Source organism: Cupressus sempervirens, chromosome 8 (assembly GCF_028749045.1).
Source record: "Cupressus sempervirens isolate cs-2001-9-10 chromosome 8, ASM2874904v1, whole genome shotgun sequence".
NCBI classification, from domain to species: Eukaryota; Viridiplantae; Streptophyta; class Pinopsida; order Cupressales; family Cupressaceae; genus Cupressus; species Cupressus sempervirens.
In genome coordinates this window covers 721,434,588-721,456,036 of record NC_143125.1, presented here as the reverse complement: position 1 = coordinate 721,456,036, position 21,449 = coordinate 721,434,588, and the positions used below count along the sequence as shown (strand labels likewise).

The 21,449-nt window shown below is 34.2% G+C and overlaps 1 protein-coding gene across 1 annotated transcript; it reads left to right on the top strand.

Moving 5' to 3' along the window:
* Positions 1-456: 456 nt before the first annotated feature.
* Positions 457-8,003, top strand: LOC149544474 (protein CYPRO4-like). Its single transcript, XM_089798870.1, has 2 exons — positions 457-2,161; positions 7,507-8,003. Exons 1-2 carry the CDS (start codon positions 569-571, stop codon positions 7,786-7,788), a joined length of 1,875 nt encoding a protein of 624 aa, XP_089654996.1. The 5' UTR covers positions 457-568; the 3' UTR covers positions 7,789-8,003.
* Positions 8,004-21,449: the final 13,446 nt, after the last annotated feature.

Sequence of the window (21,449 nt, the reverse complement as noted above, 5' to 3'; positions counted from 1 at the left end):
ACCTATAATTAGATTTTTAAACATTAATAACTTAGAAAACGCCATATATATATATATATATATATATACTATGTCCACTCATACAAGCCAATAAATTTTGAAGTTGTCGTATACATTTAAAGGTAAAAAATTCGCCACTAGACCTAACAAATTATCATTTTCATACTGAATTTTCCGCGTGTGCTGTCAAATGGGCTAAAAGGACGCGGCTTTACAAAATCCTTTAAAACTCAACTCGTTAATTACCCTAGGTGTCATTTCCACTAAAAACTAGGGTTTCACTTAGTTACCTGAAATATGTGCACCACTGCGAAACGTAGTGTTCATCACGCTTGGCATAGCATTTATCTTTAACCGACTACGGATAATCATTGTGTTGCTTACATCCTAAGTCATCTCTTGTCGAAGAAAAGAAAAAGAAAAGTTATAAATCTCTCAGTGAAGGGAAGACTGGGCGATTTTATAAAATTTAGGCAGAAAGAGCTCGACATTGGCCCGCATATATCCTGTCCTCTTTGTCATTTCTACTGAATTGCCCTTTTCTGAAAACCAAGTATAGAGTTCTCAAATGGGTGGATCTCACAGTAGGGTTGATGAGCTAGACAGCTCGAGTTCTGAAGGCGAGGAAGAAACCAGTTCCTCTGTAGGTTCTGAATCCAGCAGCCAGAGATCGAATCTCGCGGCCTCCGAATTGGGTGCAAAGCTCAAATCGCTTTCTCTGGACAATGCCCAGGTAGGTAACAGTTCCCAACAGGTTAAATTGTATAAACATATTGGGGGAAACTCAGCCAATGCTAAATGGGTAGTTGCTGATAAAGTGGCTAGTTATAGTTTTTTCAGAGAAGGGGGTGATGATGATGACGAGGGTACGGATGAAGAAGAAGACTGGATGGGGGATAGAGCTAAAGGGGTTTTTAGGAGTTGGATGATTAATGTGGGAGACAAGGTGAAGGGAAGAGTGGATGATAGGCTGCAGATGAGGTTTTGTGATGAACAGCTAAGGGCTGATTTTGTAAATCAGGGGGTTTGGGCAGTGAAGTTTCTCAGTCCAGAGGGATATAGGAATTTTGTTACGGGGTTTCAGAATTGTTTGTTCGAGAATACCTACTTACTTGAGGCTACCGAGGAGAACAAGGTTAAGGTATTTGGGAAGGATTTTATGGGATGGGCTAATCCCGATGCTGCTGATGACTCTGTTTGGGAGGATGCAGAGGAGAGCTTGGGGGAAGAAGATCAGAATAAGAAGGTGAAGAATTTGAGAGAGGAGTATGAAGAAGCTGTTAATGGGGGGATCCAAAGTTTGACAATAGGTGGCCTGGATCATAGTTTTTTGGTCAACGAGTATGGGATTGAGGCGGTAAAGAATTCTCCTCTTGGATTACACGGAAAGGGGATGGCTGTCAAGTTCAGGAAGGTTGAATTGGGTGGCGTTGGCGGTGGTGGTGGGGAATCTTATTTTGCTACACCCAAAAAGGGCATGCTTATGAAAGCAGAGAGCAATATGATTCTGATGAGTCCTGCAAAGAAGGGCATGCCTCACTCCACCGGAGTTCATCAGTTGGATATTGAAACGGGTAAGGTTGTGACGGAATGGAAGTTTGAGAAGGATGGAACTCCTATTACAATGAGGGATGTCGCTAATGATAACAAGGGTGCCCAATTGGATCCTTCCGAATCAACATTCCTGGGGCTTGACGACAATAGGCTTTGTAGGTGGGATATGCGGGACAGGGTTGGAAATGTCCAACAGATCAATAGTCCTGTATTAGGTTGGAATGAAGGTCACCAGTTTTCCCGAGGGACTAATTTCCAGTGTTTTGCAAGCTCTGGAGATGGATGTATCGTAGTTGGATCCTCTGATGGAAAGATACGTTTGTATGGGAAGACATCAATGAGGCAGGCCAAAACAGCTTTTCCTGGACTTGGGTCGCCTATCACACATGTTGATGTCACTTATGATGGGAAATGGATTCTTGGAACCACTGATACTTACCTTATTCTTATCAGTACCGTCTTCACAGACAAAGATGGGAAGCCAAAGACAGGTTTCACTGGTCGGATGGGGAACAAGATTGCAGCACCAAGGCTGCTTAAGCTTACTCCTGTACATGCACATCTTGCTGGAAAAAAGAACAAGCTACATGGAGGCCAGTTTTCTTGGGTAGGCTTCCCTTTTCTTGAGCTATTTACTTGCTTTGCAAATTCTCTTTTGTTGATTTAGTAAATATCTATTGCTAGTTTTTTGGAGAGCACTAGACATCAATATACATCATCTGCTGCATAGATGTGAAAATATCTTTTGCATGCTCTAAGTCAGTAGATTGGGGAACAGTACAGGCATGTTGAGCAAATGCTACAAGTTCTTATATGTCACAGTCAATGGTAGTAGCTTGTTGTGTACAATTATGCAGATCCAACCTTTTGAATATAGTATGTGCAAATTTGGATTGCCCTGCAGGAATAGTTTGTATCTGGAGTATACATATATTAGCAAGATAAACTACAAAGTTTGGATGAACAAAACTTTCTTTATTTTATACCCTCATTTGGTAATTTTTTTCATTTGAATCTAATCATTATGTTAGGTAGTAAATTTGTAATTGATCCAACTAATGTTATCTTTAAGTCTATTAAATTTCCACAATCCATAGGTCTAGTGTAAATGCCTTTGGATAAGATTGTATGTTTAGTTTTACCTTGTAAGTAGTGGGAGATGAAAGCTATATGCCCCAAAAGATAAAATTTGGGTTTTTATGCTTAAGCAATGGGACCTGAACCCAAGTCATCTGTTATGAGATCCCTATTGAATTCGTAGGAGCTAGTGAGATTGATAGAGGTACGGCTCTGATACCACTGACGAAGTACCGCTCTGATACCACTTGATGAAGGTACGCTCTGATACCACTGACGAAGGGCCTACTCTGATACCACTAATGAAGGTATGCACTACCCTTACCAACTCATAACCAAAAATGCCACAAAATGGAGACAAGAAATGACAAAATACTTCCCAAGCAATTTTATTATACTTGAAAATCTTTAGCAATTACAATAACATTTCTACAAGATCTCTCAAGATCCAATCCAAACCCAAGCTAGTCCAACTCCACACTCTGGTAGAAACCTCTGAGATCTCAACTTGTGCTCGCAAGCCACCAAGCAACCTCCTTGTTTCTAAATTGCAGTCACTAGCTCTTCTCCAACTTTATCCAAGATCCAAGCGTAAACTGCCTCACATTCGGCGCTCTGTCCACAGACTCAAAAAAACTCACTCTTCACTACCTCCTTCTCTTTCACACTTTCCAAGTTTCCACTACTCGAGCTTCAACTTCTAGAGCTTCTACTCCTCGAGCTTCTCCTTGAGCTTCCACTTCTCAAGCTACTCCTTGAGCTTCTACTTCTCAAGCGACTCCTTGAGCTTGATTTAGAAATGCTTATATGCCTTGCTTAAATAGGCACTTACCACCCCATGCATGACTTATCCACAACCTTCTAGAATTCCTGCACAATCTTCTACAACTTCCATTACCTTCTACAATATCCACAACTTTTTACAATATTCATAACTTTCTAGAATTCTATCCACACACCTCGATAAATGGAATGACAACCATTTATTTTTTATTTTTCTATTATGCCACCTATGCACCTCGAAAATAGAAATCCTCTTTTTCTTTCTTTTCTCCTTTTTCCTTTTTTTATTTTTATTTTTTTTATTTCTCCTTTAATTTTCGTCACTTTCTCTCTCCTCCACAATTTATTTATTTATTTTTTTTTTTCAATTTTCCCATGCAAGATGCTCCTACATCAGACTCTCCCGGTAGATAGAAAAGTGTGTCCCACACTTTGACGCCAAAAAGAAAGATCTACCACCATCTTCATCTTCACCAAAGGTTTCCACCTCAACAGGGACAAGAAAACCACCATGCAAATCTTCCACATCTGCACTACTCTATCAAACACCCAAATCTCAAACATCCAATCAACATGCTCACTTTCAGGAACAAACCGAACATAATGCTTCAACAGAAAACTCTCATCCACATCAACAACTAGTGAATCCACACCCGTAGCAACAAACCCCACATCAACAGCGACATGTAGATCTCCATCAACACATGCCAAACTCTCAACACCAGCAACCTCATTGCTCACAACAAGATGCTCTGCAATACATAACTCACCTCCAACAACAATCGGATCATCCACGACCAAGTGCTCTGCAACATACAAGTCACCACCAACATCAACTAGATCATCCACGACCAAATGCTCTGTAGTCTCCATGTCAGACTCAACCAACTGATCATGAAAACCAACCTTTGTCCCAACATCAACAAGGTTATGAATATCTTTAGCAACAACCTCTAGTTGCTCTGCAAGTTCTGTATCAGACTCCATAATCTGATCAACAAAACCAACCTCTTCCACCTTGACCTTCTTAGCTTGATTAGCCAATCTAGCATCCAACTGAGAAATCATCTTAGAAAAATTCCTCTCCACTATATCATGGATTTTCGCAATCATCTTAGGGTCCAATCCTCTTGGAGCCATCTCCCAAGATCTTCGTAAACCCTTTGCAACAAATCCTTCCCACACTCCTTGTGACAACCTCAAATTGTTTGCAAGTCAGATCGCAACCTGCCACCTCGCACGAATAATGAGGAACCACATCACAAGTCTAGGACAACGGATCTGCAATCCACCAGCTCTCCACAATCATGCCTCAACAAGTTTAGTCTTCCATCTCCGCATCCATCGATCAATCTACATGTCCTCCCAAGGTCCTGGTGCAAACTGCCTCAGCTTCGGCGATCTGTTTACACGCTTAAGAACTTCCACTCTAATAAACTTCACCCAACCAAGATCCTAGTACAAACTGCCTCACACTTCGGTGATCTACTTGTACACTCAGGAACTCCTGCTCTGATACCACTGATGAAGTATGGCTCTGATACGACTGATGAAGTACGGCTCTGATACCACTGACGAAGTACCGCTCTGATACCACTTGATGAAGGTACGCTCTGATACCACTGACGAAGGGCCTACTCTGATACCACTAATGAAGGTATGCACTACCCTTACCAACTCATAACCAAAAATGCCACAAAATGGAGACAAGAAATGACAAAATACTTCCCAAGCAATTTTATTATACTTGAAAATCTTTAGCAATTACAATAACATTTCTACAAGATCTCTCAAGATCCAATCCAAACCCAAGCTAGTCCAGCTCCACACTCTGGTAGAAACCTCTGAGATCTCAACTTGTGCTCGCAAGCCACCAAGCAACCTCCTTGTTTCTAAATTGCAGTCACTAGCTCTTCTCCAACTTTATCCAAGATCCAAGCGTAAACTGCCTCACATTCGGCGCTCTGTCTACACTCACAAGTCCATCACAATCTTGCTGTAAACTGCCTCACATTCGGCGCTCTGTCCACAGACTCAAGAAAACTCACTCTTCACTTCCTCCTTCTCTTTCACACTTTCCAAGTTTCCACTTCTCGAGCTTCCACTTCTAGAGCTTCTACTCCTTGAGCTTCCACTTCTCAAGCTACTCCTTGAGCTTCTACTTCTCAAGCTACTCTTTGAGCTTGATTTAGAAATGCTCATATGCCTTGCTTAAATAGGCACTTACCACCCCATGCATGACTTATCCACAACCTTCTAGAATTCCTCCACAATCTTCTTCAACTTCCATAACCTTCTACAATATCCACAACTTTCTACAATATTCATAACTTTCTAGAATTCTACCCACACACTTCGATAAATGGAATGACAACCATTTATTTTTTATTTTTCTATTATGCCACCTATGCACCTCGAAAATAGAAATCCTCTTTTTCTTTCTTTTCTCCTTTTTTATTTTTTTATTTTTTATTTTTTTATTTCTCCTTTAATTTTCGTCACTTTCTCTCTCCTCCACAAATTTTTTTTTTTTTTTTTTAATTTATATTAATTTTTCAAATTTTATTTTATTTTATTTTATTTTATTCAATTTTCCCATGCAAGATGCTCCTGCATCAGAGATGTACTAGTTTGATAATTTGTTTTATTAATCATTTGCCCATCTGATAAGATAAGATGGGTGATAGATCTGTTATATACTTTCAAAAGTATGAATTCTTTCCTCTCAGATGCTTTAAACGGAAACAAATATCTTTCTTCTTAGGTGTCTCTTCTTTTACCTTATACTTTTATCTACTTTTTGAGGGAATCTCAAGGTGATCGGTTGAATGAATTTGTTTTTGGTGTTGTTCATCTTAAGGCCACAGGCATGAGAGAGATTATTTCCTATTTAATTCCTTTTACCAGACCATCCTTTCACACTATCTGAAGAATGATATTGCTGAATAATAATCTATACTTTTTTGTTGTGCTGCCCATTTCTCCCTTAACTGGTAATTATGGGGTAGACATTGATAGCTTTTTTTCCCTTCTATCTTTCTCCTCTTTAGGTTTAAGAAAGAATTTGACATCCTTTCTGAAAAAACCGTATACAAAATACTTCTGCAACTAATAAATTATTTGAGACGTAGGTTTTTCCAAGCTCCTATGTTAGTTGAGAGGGATAGTGACATTAGTAACAATAGCTCTTCATTTCCATTCTTTAGGATCTCTCGTCATAGCTCTTCCTTTCCATTCTTTAGGGTCTCTCCGCACAGATCCATGTCTTCTCTGTCAACTGGTTATGTTACGCCATGATTAAGTCATCTCAATTTTTTGTGAGATGATTGTTTGTGGTGGCACTGGTGATGAACTCAAAACTTTTTTTTGTTAATTAACAATTAATGGAAACGAAATTTTTTGTTCCATGAATAGTAGACAATATTTCTCAAAGTTCCATCCTAAAGTACATAAAGGCTACCGACAAACAAGACTTATTTTTCAAAATAGGATTGATATTCTGAAATTTTTCTCAAGGAGCCTGTAAAAAATAACTATTAATGCTAACCTATTTCTTTCGGCAAGTTTACCTGGACTTCGTAGCTTACTGGTAAACTGGTTACTTATGATTCAAATAATCATGCAATTCTGAAAGTTGAGAAATCTTCTCCAATCTTTATCAATATTCTGTATTTGTTTCTTGAAGTAAGGATTTATACGGATTGAACTCTACTGACCACTTTCCCTGTTCCCTTAAACTAAGAATTGAACCAGTTGAATTAGGAGCAATAATTTCAAAATAAGCAGATATGGAAACCTGAAAGATATTCAATCTTTCTCAACACAGGGTTCCCAATATATTTGTGTCTTTAAATTTTAAACATCTTCCAATTTTTAAGAAATTTATTCTGTACGAATCGTCTGCCCTATCCTTACAGTATTGAGTTTTAGAACGCAAATAATCTCGATTAGATAAATATCATCAATTTTGAGTAGGATGCTTAAGAATATAAATTGTTTTAGAAAGTATGGATTTACATCTATTTGATTACCAGTAGGACCTCTCTCACTTTCGCACTAGTAGAAATATCTAACATCTTCTTGTCATTGCAGGTTACTGATAGCGGGAGGCAAGAGCGCCATCTTGTTGCCAGCATTGGCAATTTTTCTGTCATCTGGAATTTCAAACAAGTGAAAAATAGTAATCATGAGTGCTACAGAACGCAGGAGGGGCTAAAAAGCTGTTATTGCTATAAGATTGTTCCAAAAGATGAATCCATAGTCGAAAGCAGATTCATGCATGATAACTATGCTATTACTAATTCTCCAGAGGCCCCACTTGTGGTTGCAACACCATTGAAAGTAAGCTCTTTTAGCCTAGCACCTGGGCAATAACATATACCACGGCACTTTGTGTATATTTGATGACTAAGCAACAACATCTGACTAAGCATTTTATGTATGATGACGAAGCAAAAGCATAGTGATGTGACGACTTCGAACAAATTCCTGACTAAAGCTGTAGTTTGAACTTGAAGATAATGTAATAATCATTGTAACATTATATCCATACTTATTACATTTTTACGGTGTGTTACGTTTACTTCGCATTTTTTTCTCCCAAGTTTCTCGCAAAGTTAAAGAGGAATATTTTATTTTCAATACTGGAAAGAATCATTTAGTTTCTTGACATAAGAGCTTGAATCTTAGACTGAAATCTCTTTGCCTAAGAGCTAGGGATTGATGGGTTTTGCGGAAGTCATTAGACCAAGTACCATCTCTTATAATGTTGGGACCTTTCTCTCAACAAGACCATCTTTAGATTATTGTAGAAAATCATTAAACTTCAAAAGTATGTTGATGGCCTATTGACTTCTATTATTTTGGTAATACCATTTTAAAATAAATGTGAAGTGAACCCTTAAGTTTGGTCTATTGTATATTGAATATTATTAATGATTTAGCTAGTAATTAATGGCAGGCATTCTATAATGGCAGAATGGGTGGAGTGGGAAGGTGTGTAAAATTTACTTTCTACGTTAAATTTGACAACCATCTACATGTCAAGATCTTAATATTTGTTATAAATATGGTATATTATTTTTAAAAAGTTTTAAAAATGATCCATAAAATGTTTTAAAAATTATAAATTAAGAGACAAATAATTATTTTTAAAATAACTTGTGTGTGCAAAAAAAGAGGCAAAATATAAAAAAATTTAAGTGCAAAAAAAAAATGGAAATAAAAATATTTTTAGATGTAGTAAATTAAATTTTAATCATGCTTATAATAGATATCTATTGACATTTATTCGGATAGATTTATTTAAGATATCTATACTAGTATAATTTGACAAATTATCACAATTAAACAATATGTTACACTAATATAAGAAATTTATGTCTGAAAGAAAATAAAAAAGAATGTCAAGACTAAATATATACACATGGTTATTTGAGAAGCCTTCAATGACCATCATCATGCATTGTGGAAACTTAATGCCATTGGAAAATAAAACAATTAAATAGTAATTCTATGATGGAATAGCTACTTCGTAGTTATTTTATTACAAAATAAGTATTGAAAAATTAAATGAATATTGGAAAGATATCACACTATTGTTGTGGTTATTGTTTGTAAGCTATTAAATAAATGAGTTGGGCTTTATTGAATCATTGTTTGCTAATGTAAGTTATTTTAAACTTGTTGATTTGACTTTCACGAGTGTAGGAGACATCAACGGAGTTCTCTCCTGGAAGGAGACGAGAGTCAGTTCAAGGTTTCTTTAGCTCAATTGAAGATTGTGAAAATGAATTTGTAAGACAATAAAAAAACAATGAGAATTCTTTCCTTTTTTTGTATTTTTTCATTTTTAAATGACTACAGATTTTAATATGCGACTATGATGGATTTTCATTTTAATTAGTTAGATTTTAATATGCGACTATGATGGATTCATTTTAATTAGTTGTTAGAAATAAACACAAAGGGAGCAAGGAGCAAGGTAACAACAATTGTGAGCAAATTTTAGTAAATGAAATTCTTGAAAGGATATAAGCCACCATTGAACACTCTGAATTAAATCTTAGAGAATATTAGGAAATCCACATAGCCAAGAGAAGTCCAACATAAACTTCACAAATGCAATCATCAAAGGAAAACTTATGAGACAAATGATTAGTCACAACTCATTGAATCATGCAACCACATTTGACATGTATACACACAAAACAAATTGATCTTAATGCACTAGTAGAAAACTTATCTTCAATTAGTAACAATGGAGAAATCATGACAATAACAAACTCTAGAAAATTTAATGGTTGCAGATATTGATCACAAAGAACTCTATTGCAATTACAAATTAGCAACATAGATTCATAAAAATGCAATATTCAAGCAAGAATAACCACACCCTCAATAGGACCATGAATTGCACACACTTTATTGTACAATTTGTCAATCTATAATACATTGTACAATCCCCCTTTTGTAGAGCAACAACTTTGAAATTGAGAATTTTAGAGTTAAGAGTTTCTAGCATACAAAAAATATGAAAAAATATTTTTAGAGTTAAGAGTTTCTAGTATACAAATAAATATGAAAAAATATGCAAATACATTTGTTTCTATATGCAAAACTATCTCCTAACTAGTCGCTAACTGACTTGAACTATTTTTTATTCATTTATTATGTGCGCGAAACCACTACATGTCGAGAATTGAAAAGAAGAAAGAGCAAAGGAGGAGATGGAAGTGCAACAAAAAATGATCTTCAACAACAAGCTCGAACTTCACTTATAAAAATATTGCCCATCTTGTATGCACAACTTTATCTCTTCATTTGCAATTCATAGTTAACTCTGAAGCATCTTATCCCATCCAAAAGCCCACAAGAAAAGGAAGTGTCTACGCAGTCAATAGAATGGGTATTAATTTCTTATTAAATATTACATTAAAATTACAAATTGATTGTTTTGTAAATTTCAAAAATTAATAAATTATAATATACAGCCATTCTATCTGAATGGTTGTATAGCCATTTCGCAAGAAAAGCTTCTATATTTAGTAGTGGTGAAGAAAAATGCAAAAATGTGTTATCGATTGAAATTGTCAGAACATGACCGTCCAAAACTTTATCTTCAAAATCCTCCCAAGTGTTGGTCACTTTTGGACTTGTCAGATGTCCGAATTTTTGGAGGTCTAAAATTCCTAAAAATTGCAAATATTGCTAAGTCCAAATTTGTGAAACTTGCTTCTGGGTATTGATCCTTATTAGTCCAGTAAGACCCTTGGATGTTTTATTTTGAATCTCTCAATAGTAACCATGATATTGAATGGGTCTAGAATGTCCATCGTGCAAAGCTTCTGCCATTGCTTCTTTTGAAACTTTCTGATAGTGTGCTCTAAAGCTTCGAATTCTTCGATCTTCCCAATGGCTTTACTTATAATTTCTTCATTTTTGAACAACAAATAGAGATTGTCTTCTATAGTGACAACTTGAAATGACCCTTGGAATTGTTGTATCACCAACTTTACAAGTTATAGATGAGTCTTTTGATCATCCTAATATATCTCCAAACTAATCTTACTGAAAAGGCAATCTCCTTTAGTTATTTTCTCATATGCATCTCTTCTTATATCCTCAATTTCTATAAGCATATAAAAATAACATAATCATATAAAAATAACATGCCATCGAATCTTAGTGTCCATCTGCATGTAATCTCGTCTCTGAGCCATCAGAACAACGTCCATCTGCCATCATGAGATGGAAGAGTGGTCCAGGTGCTTTTACCGCCCAACAGTGGAGTGTTTAACTCCCCGAGGTTCTCTAGTTAAGAAGAACTACTCAACCCTGGCACGAGAAGGCTAGCAACTCGACACAATTGGATTGGAAAGATCTGGTGTAGGCTTTGTGCCTAATCTACTTACTCATATGTCTAGTAGAAACATACACAAGGATGTTGAAGAGGGAAAAATATAAATAACCACTGCATCTCAATCATATGCATAACTATTTTACTGAGCTTGGCCAAGCATCATGAACTAGTTTAGTGTACAAGACTAGTAGGTAATTTCTAAGGAAAAATAATTCATCAAAATTTTCCATTTAATTACCCTCCTCTTTGATTCCACGTTCAACACCCTTCCCAAAGAATCAAAATTTCATTCCCAATTACAACTTCATGTAACCCAATAATCAATTATCTCAAAAGGAAACATCTAAAAAATTGAAAATACGTTGGCTATACAACATCACAACAAATCTACTAGATTCAAGAGTGAGTTAACATAACACTTAACTAATTTCCAAGTAACTCATTATTTCAAATGATCTCAAGTACAAGAAAAATAATAAGATGTAACCCATACTTATCCATTCTTCCATTTAAGTTAATGTTATAAATCATGGTTTTCCCTTTGAATTGTTGTTATATTTTCTACACATTTGGGTAATTTCAACTAAGTTTTACTAAACCTTGCACATTACTTTGTATGAAGGTAACACTCAAATAAATATAAATAAAAGACAATGTTTATTGGTCTAAAAATTATGATGTTGTTAATACCAAACATCACAATGTATCATTTGGTTAACAAATCGTAAAAAAAATCGTTGTTTCAATATGGATAATAATAATAATAATAATAATAAGACATTACTATGGAACTTAGAAACATATGCTAATATCTTACATTTGACTTCAATCCGAACCTTGTTGTTTTTTATATTACACTCTACATACTCATTCCCAGGATCCCAGAGAGAGAGAGAGAGAGAGAGAGAGAGAGAGAGAGAGAGAGAGAGAGAGAGCAAACTTTAGGAGACTAGGTGACATTCCACCCAGAAAGCCGTAGGTGTGGAGAAACTGTACCCAGTTTGGCTACCCATCTCCTCAGTGAACATAATAGACTCATCATCCTAGGCTCAGGTCAAAGGAAAAATACGATGTGAACAAGGAGGGAGATATAAGTGTTGTGGTGTATTTAGCCAAGGAAAACTAAAACAAATCCACAGCAAATAAAATTTGACAGGAGTTACAAGTGATATTAGAATATGTTTGACTTATCTTTCCCATCATTTCACATAGAAGAACATCAAATCTCATGCAATTCAAATCTATTCTTGCTAATGAAACCCCATAGATGAAATATAGTATCAATGTACTTTTAACAATGTAAAACCCATAATAAATAAATAAAACGCAGAGCAGAACTTGGATGGTTTGAGGGACATGTAGGGCCTCTGGAGCTTCTCTTCAAAAGTTGATTTACCACTCAAGCCACTGCCTCCTTCACTTCTACTTTTCCCCTCCAACTCGATCACTCTCCTTTGACCCCTCCCCCCTTCTCTTTACTATTGACTCTCCTCTTTTCAACAGAAAAATTGCCCTCCCTTAGCATGCATCTCCATTCACCCTATGGAATTTAGAAAGGATTAAATCCTTCTCCCCTTTTCCCAACACATTTTCTTCCCCCTTTTACAAAAAACGTCCCCCCACTTTCTTCCAGTTTGACCTCCCTTAAATCTGCCTTTTCTTTTGCTGAAAAAGTTCAGTCAACTCTTCATGCCTAGGAGGACATCTTCTTCTCTTCAGATCGATCCACTATTAACTCCCACATGTCTACTCCTTTTCCCTTTTATGTTTGCAACTAACAAAATTATCACAAGGAAAAATTGCCACTTGGCTAACTGATATTTTAAAACTAAGAGTTCTATTAAAAAAAACTACATCTTAGTCAAGACCACTACAATATGTTATTTAAAATTTTGAAAAACTATTGAATACTAAATAATTTCTCAATGAACTATACCATTTCAAATTTAACTTAAAATTAATAATTGAAAACAAAGTGAGAGTGTAATTTTTATTTTAAATCTGAATCATAATTTGTCATAAAACAATAAACAGTTCTTCTAAATTTTAAAATAAACAAACTACACATCATTATTCTTTTAATTGTATTTTTTAAATTTTGCATTTGAAGTAGCTTTGAAAATGAAAGAGAATAGATTTAATGAAATTAAATATCTACATGTGTGTGTGTGTGTGTGTGTGTGTGTGTGTGTGTGTGTGTGTGTGTGTGTGTGTGTGTGTGTGTGTGTGTGTGTGTGCGTGCACGCGCGCTTACACCATGAAAATTCTGGGCCAACCTTGTTGAGGAGCTAAACTCCTCTACCTCAACCACCCTTTCGCCTTCAGTACCTGCACACTCACAAACTCGACATCACCCATTGCATTAGTGATGTCATAATTATAATACATAAATAATATCTTAAATACAAATTTTAAAAACATTCAATCATACATCATCAAATATAAACATGTAAATGAAATCACAATTTTTAACCATCATGTCGAAATCTCATAAGATCAACATATAAAAAAATGACTACATTGATAGAAAGTAAATTTTTATCCATCTAATATCATCGACTAAAAGTCTAAAAATAAAATATAAGGGCATTCGACTCAAGTCGAGTCATACATATTCTTAGTCAAAAAGTCAAATAACATACTAAGTCCTAATAAAAATATGTCGAATTAATGAGTCGTGACATGCTAAAAATGTCTTCAATTTTACATGCACTTGCAGGTGAATTCAAATGCAATGTTGGAATTAGATGCTTATTGTCTAAGCTTGAAATCCTTGATGAGGTTTATGGCTCTCGTTATATCTACCTATTTTGAAAGTTATTATTTTATCATGTTGTTACAATGTACAATAATGTTGTATAACTGGCTAACATTGTTTAGTTGTTGTCTAAATGTTGCATTAAGCTTTTTGATATTGCTAGGTCATTTTGTTTTGAATTGGCCTTACATTTTGTTAAACCCTTATAGGCTTGTAGCTGATAGAAATCCTAGCCATCTAGAAAGATGAAGGGGTTCTTTCTTGAATTTAAGAGTGGGTTGTATTCATATTATCTATGGTGCTATATTGAAAAAATAGGATCTTTTTGTTAATTAATTAATTATTATTTTTGTCTAGTTCTAGGCATTATGTTGATAAGATCAGCTCTAAGGTTGAAGATCTTGCGAAAAAAAGATTAGATGATGTAACAATCATATATCAACTTGATCGGAGTTGTTTGGGCATACCCAATAGAATCAATTTTTTCTTGAGTTGTATAGAAGTCTTTTTTTTTTGGGTATTGTCATGTGCTATCTAGATATTTGTTTCAACTTTGAGTCTCTGTGTTTAGAGAACTATAACATGAAAAAGAAAATTTTAGAAGCAAGAAGTCTAATTGTAGCAGAATAGCTTGAACAACTATATTCATATAAAACTAATATTTAGGTGAATAGAGAGAAATAAGACTTATCTTAAATAATTTTAATGATCTTGGAAGGAAAACCTTTTTTTCCGCCTTCTCCTCCTTTTTATATTCCTAGCTTCAACACTTGAATGAAACAAGTAATGTTATTGAATTATGCTACCTCATTAATGACATAAGAATATTGAGGATATGACAAACTGTGTAAATGTTTCTTTCTATTAGTGATTTTAAGCTTGCATAGTCCCTTGTTGATTCAGAGGTATAATAGAATGTAGAAGAGGAAAGTAAGATGTTTGTATGATTAGAAACACCTCAAAAGCACATCAGCAACACCCCTCCTATTTGTGAAGGACAACACTTTTCCAACTAGCATGGGCAACAACACCCCTACTATTCACGAAGGATAGCACCTCAGAACTAAAATTTTATGGGCAACTTTCTATAGTTCTGCACATCAACAACAAACATGTGTGAAGAGTAGGACTCAGTTGTTTCTTATGAAGATAATTAAAAGGATTGTCTAAGTCTACTATAAAACATACATGCTATCTATGATAATTTTGAACATTCACTAGTAACATTCGAGCACAAATATTTCAGCATATATTGAATTTTTTCCATGCCATGTTTAAAATTAAGAGTTGTATTCTACTTCTACCATTTTACTTAATGTTTTCCATGCCATGTTTAAAATTAAGACTTAGATGCTACTTGTACCATTTTACTAATGCTATTATGTCTATAATGCTTTTTCACCATATAAATTGTCTATAAGTTTTACTATATGCTTCATGTATTTCAATTCACTATGCATCACCTATTCCATTCTTCAACTTCTCGAATGCATCGACTCCAACTGATACAACTGCATCAACTACAACAATGAGAAACAAAATCAAGTACTCTATTACACACCTCTATTGTTAAATTTAACTTGCATATATAATAATGACTTCATAACTCCTTCTACACTAACCTACTTACACTGTCTATATCATGTACATCAAAACCAACTTTCTAGCACTAGATGGAGATTCCATTCATCAACAACAAAATTGACCTTCCAATAGCAGATGACCAGCAATTACATTTTCGAGCAAGGTACCCTGATGATGAAAGACACAATTTCTCCTTCTTCATTTTATACTTTCCATACATACAGAAATAGAAAAAACCATTATTTTTTCTAGATTCTACTTAACAAATTCTAAATTTGATTTGCATCATGTATAGGTTCCTCCACAAAAGTGACAACAAACTACAAAAGATTTCCAACAGAAAGCTTCTCTCAATTCAAACATGCATCTGATACAACATCCTTGAACCATAACAATGTGCAAATGGGAGATAATGCAATGGAACTTTTCTCAATATGGAGAAGTCATAAAAGCCTCCTCTTTCCTTGAAGTCTTCAAATTTTTGAGAAAAATTGTCATAAAACTTGTACAAGAAATAATTTGAACAATTCTATAATAAAACTTGTACACCAAATATCTGTTGATATGCAATAAGAATAATAATAATTTTCAAGAACAAGGCTATTATAGCCAACCATAATATTATTAACTTTCTACCTGATCTATAACAAGATGTAAAAACCATTCAAATAAATTTAACTATGCATTGTTAGTGCCGACTATCAAAGCTAAAATAAAATATCACATGGCCTAACTCTCCATAAAATGGCACCCTTGCAAAATGTTTAGAAACATGAAAAGGTCGGCTCTCTTGGGAGAGTTAAATCTCTTCACAAAAAGGTCGATGGGTTATTTATGTTCAAAGATGCAACATCAAGCGAGTTTAGGAAATTGTCAAAATAGAATAAGAGATGAGGGAGTTGTAGTAAAGGAATATTATTCAGATTTTAGAAGCAGACTCTTGATTATGAACAAGAGCAGACATCAAGGAATTAAAGAGAGAAATCAAATACACACATCTGCAAACATGTTAATGTAGATATGATTGAAGTGTTTGTTTGATAGCTCTGTGCTTTTAGGCTCCAAGTAGTTGAAAACGTTTATCCTTGCCATGTTTAATGCAAAGATTGATACTTAGCTATTGCCTTCAATTATTTTTTTGGTGCTTTACTCTTTTATAATAGTGATTTCATAGTAAGATTTGGATTGGGAATCTATCTTTTTACATATACAATACCTTTTCAATATGGTTCAAGTACTACTTACATAGCAAGCCACATATATAACTCTATGTTTTAAGATTGACTACCTTTAACCTGCAATGTATTATGTAAGCATTCTACAATTAAATCTATATTTAATCTCAATTGATGCAGGAGCATTCTAGGTGTATGAGCAATCTTGCATCACCCAAAAATATTTTTATTTTCAATCTTTTCTATTTTAATAAGGACTAGTTGACAGGGTGGTTACTATTTATTGAAACTTTCTATTTTTTGTAAGTTTTTCATATGAGCTTGAACTGTTCCCATTTTCTATAGAAAGGTCAATTTTAGAGATATGAGCCTACCATAAAAATCTCATTGCTCCAGCTTAAGTATCAGAGAAGTTATTGCGGATTTCAATAGAAAAATTTATAGAAAAATCTTCAGGCTCACCATTGGAGGCCTTAGAATGCTCAGATGAGGTCCAAAAACTCAATGGAGAGGTGTAAGTGTCATTTCGAGCATGTAGATCAGGAGCTGGCATTTCTGAAAAGTGGTTATAATAGCCAGTCAGAGGAACGATTTGTGAGTTATGGCCTTCTGAATTTGGGCTACCCAAAATTTCTAAAATAATTGTCAAAGATGTATTTGGCCAACTCTACATGTTTTGTTGGGGTCTATTGGCACTAGGTATTGAGGATCTAGAACCTTCTTGGGTGGCATAAAATTGTCTATTTAAGAAAGGCTTGAACATTGTCTAGGACAACTTTGGGTGATAGTTCACAACTTGTCTTGCAAATTATTATACTTGTGAATTCTATAATACCAATTTTGCGGCACAAATAAGAAGTCCATATTTTATTCCTGCATTTTTTGTTGTTTCTTTATTTCTATTATGAGTCTATGGCATTAAGGGGAGCTTCCTGCATCATCAATTGCATATTTCTTCTACATGATTCTTCCACTCTTGTGCGTTTCATTCCATTATGCTAAAAATTGTAACTAATTTAATTTCCCCTTGATGCAATACTACTCTAGTCAACCATAAAAATATAAGGGCATGAACTTTGGTGCATGCGCCCCTTGTTTAGTTATGTACTCTCATATAGCTCTAGAAGCTTCTAGAAGCTCTGCTTCCTTATTATCTAGAGGTTTGAACTCATTTCTTCCCAATTGTGGGTTGGATCCAAGATGTTTTTCTTGCCTTCTACTATGTTGCAAAGTTTGGCTTTAGTCTAGAAAATAGAATGAAATAACCATAAGATGCCTTCTAAACACCATTCCAAAATCAACAAAATTGTACCTCCACTGTACACAGGTGCTGAGGAATTTGAAAGAATGTCGGGCATGACTCACATTTCTAGTGCAATCTTCAATGTTGCATCTAGATTAGCAGGATCAATGAGACCCACTATCTTTCTACAAAAATCTCTCAAAGCCTCATTTTGAGCCTGCAATGCTTGTATATGTCTTATTTGCATCAAAGCACTTGAATAAGTGCTTCACAGCTAGCACCACCAAAGCCTTCCCACCTCAGGTTGGTTGACTAAGATTAGTCTCTTCGATCCAGTAATCCTCGACATAAGTTCACCCATGTTGGATGAGGCAGAGGAATGACAATCTACACCTTCTAGTTTCTTAACTCATCCTATCTTACATATGATATTGAGCATGTGTATTTATTAGATCTCAAAAACACAAATCTTCTTAGCCCATGAATAGTTGCATACAAAAACTTGTCACTAAAGAAGAATTGAGGCAAAGCAAAAATATTCTCAAGAGAAAACTACATTAGAGATAATGAATTGATTTACAATTATAATTATTATAAAAGGAGAAAGGAAAAACCTAAAAGCTAAAAATCTAGGTTGTCTAATAATAATTAATAAAAGAATTAATTAATAAAGTAAAATAGATATAATTAGTGACTTAATAATTAAATCAAAATGATTTAATTATTAAGAAAATATCTTATTACTCTAATACCCTACCCCAACCCTCTCTTAAGATAAACTTAGGGAGTAGTTAAAAATCTAGAAAATACTACTGAAAGTAAAATTGGGTCCCAACAACAAGGCCTAATGAGGTACCTAATCACAACCAAATCTTTGTAAAGTGGAGATAGAGAAAACCACATGGGAAAAACACTACTTTCAAAAGAGACGAAAAGAGTGTTGAAATACAAGTGAAGGACTACAAAAGCCTCTAAATTAGAGAATGTTCTAGAAAATAGGCACAAAAGGATGATCATATATAACACTACTAAAGCATGAAGCTACAAACACTATCAAATTATTGATCTTAAAAACCTTCACTGAATAGAACATGACTAAGTAGAGAAGACTAAGTTTGGAGAGCTGATCAATCGAAGATGGAAGATATCTTTATAGCCTCAAAAAATAGGAATGAAAGAGTGTCCATATGGTAAATGATTTATCTCATTGAAATGCATAGTTAACCAAGCCTAGTACATAGGAACAAATATTGAATACATAGATCACTCCATTAAATCAATAAAGCATTAGAACCAGCATAAACCCCTTATAATATTGAGAGGTAAGACATATACATTGAAACTGAATGCATAATATCCTGCAAAAATAAGAACCATGAACATTTAGAGTGTAGAAGAAGTACAAACACCTATAAAGGCACGTGGCATTGATACATCATGAGGATAATGTTGTAGAAGGAACACTCAGTTGACAAAGGAAGATGACAAAAAATATTTAACCAACCACTACATCCACCTAGTACATAGGAACAAATACTAAATACACAGATCACTCCATTAAACCAAGAAAGCATTAGAACCAACATAAACCCCCTATAATATTGAGAGGTAAGACATATACATTGAAACTAAATGCATAATCTCCTGCAAAAATAAGAACCATGAACATTTAGAGTGCAAAAGAAGTACAAACACCTATAAAGGCACATGTCATCGATACATTATGAGAATAATGTTGTGGAAGGAACATTCACTTGACAAAGGAAGATGACAAAAAATGGACAACATATAACCTATCATATCCTCATTTTGAGATATAATTCTAATAATAATTAGATAATACAATGTTATTAAATGAAAAATGATAATAAAGTTATATTAAAATTAATACTAAAATATAAAACTAAGAAATAGTAATTATTTAATCTACATTCTTAATGAACTAATATTTAATATGATATTTTAAATAATTAAAAAATAATAAAATTTCAATGAGTAAATAAAGAATTAAAATTAAATACAAGAGACAATATTGTAGAAAGTATGTTTACTTTCTAAATAGAATTTAATAAATAAATAATAATAAATATAAATAAGTGAACAAATAATATAGTTACATAGAATAATATAAATTAACTAAATCTAATGAAAAGTCGAGATGTTTAACAAATAGACATGACTCCTTAAAATTAAAATATAAAAGGAAGAGAGTTTATTTTATAGAGAGAAAAAAAGAGAGGAGTTCAAAAAGGAAAAATGGAAGAGGAAAGTAATATGAAGAAAATAAAGAAGTGACTTTCTGAAAAGGTATCAATGATATTGAAAGGACATGAACATTTGAAAGGGTCATAACTATAAATAGTTGTGACTCTTAAAAAATATTAAGATTATAAAGTGTTGAGACTTTTTAAAGGATTTTATTTATGAAAGGATTATAACCATGAAGTGTCCTAACTTTTCAAAGGATTTGTATTATGAAAGGTTGTGACTCTTGGAAAAGAAGAAACAAAAAAGTATATTTGTCATTTCCTTATTATTAGAAAAGGAAGAATTTTAAAAAGTAAATATAGAGTTGAGATAATTCTAGAAGGAATAGTTCATTGAAGGGCCAACTAAAGATAGAGCCACATGGACCAACAAAAGAAGGTAAGAAAGGTATGTTTATGGATTATATTTGTTTAATTATTGTGAATTTATTTATATTGATGAATCATACTTGTGTATAATATTGTGTTAACCTACGGGGTTAGCACCATGTATATTAATGAGACTTGAAGCATGGAGCATGTGAGATATTAAGATCTTTATTGTCTATCATGACCAAATATCAAAGTGAACTTGAAGCACGAAGCATGTGAGATATTAAGATCTTCATTGTTTGTCATGACTAAGAATCAATATCAAAGCATGGGGCATGGAGATATTAAGATCTTCATTGTCTACCTTTGTTGATAATTGATGTGCCAAAATATTCTGATATTGTCAACATATGCATATGTGAGTAGCCTTGGATAGAGGATGTCCGCCCAAGAAAAATCTTAAGGGATGCGCTCCCAAGAAGACAATGAGGTAGCTATGTGTTGGATAAAATTGATTAATTGTGTGTTTTTCTTGATGTTACACAAATGTCATAATCATTATCAGTCAGTATATGTCAAGCTCACTCAGGCAGTGAAGATAGTTCTTGGTGTCTATCGAACATTCTTGTATTAGCAAGATATTTTAGAAGACATCATGCACCTGATGAGATCATTGGAGATAAATCAGATGGAACAATGGCAAGAAGAAAAATTGTACTTCTCAATCCATGGTAGAGGTAGAATATGTAGCAACAACATTCAATTGCTCTAGCATTGTTTGGTTCAAACAATTGTTGGAAGGAATGAAGGTAGAAATCAAAGATCCAATTGTTAT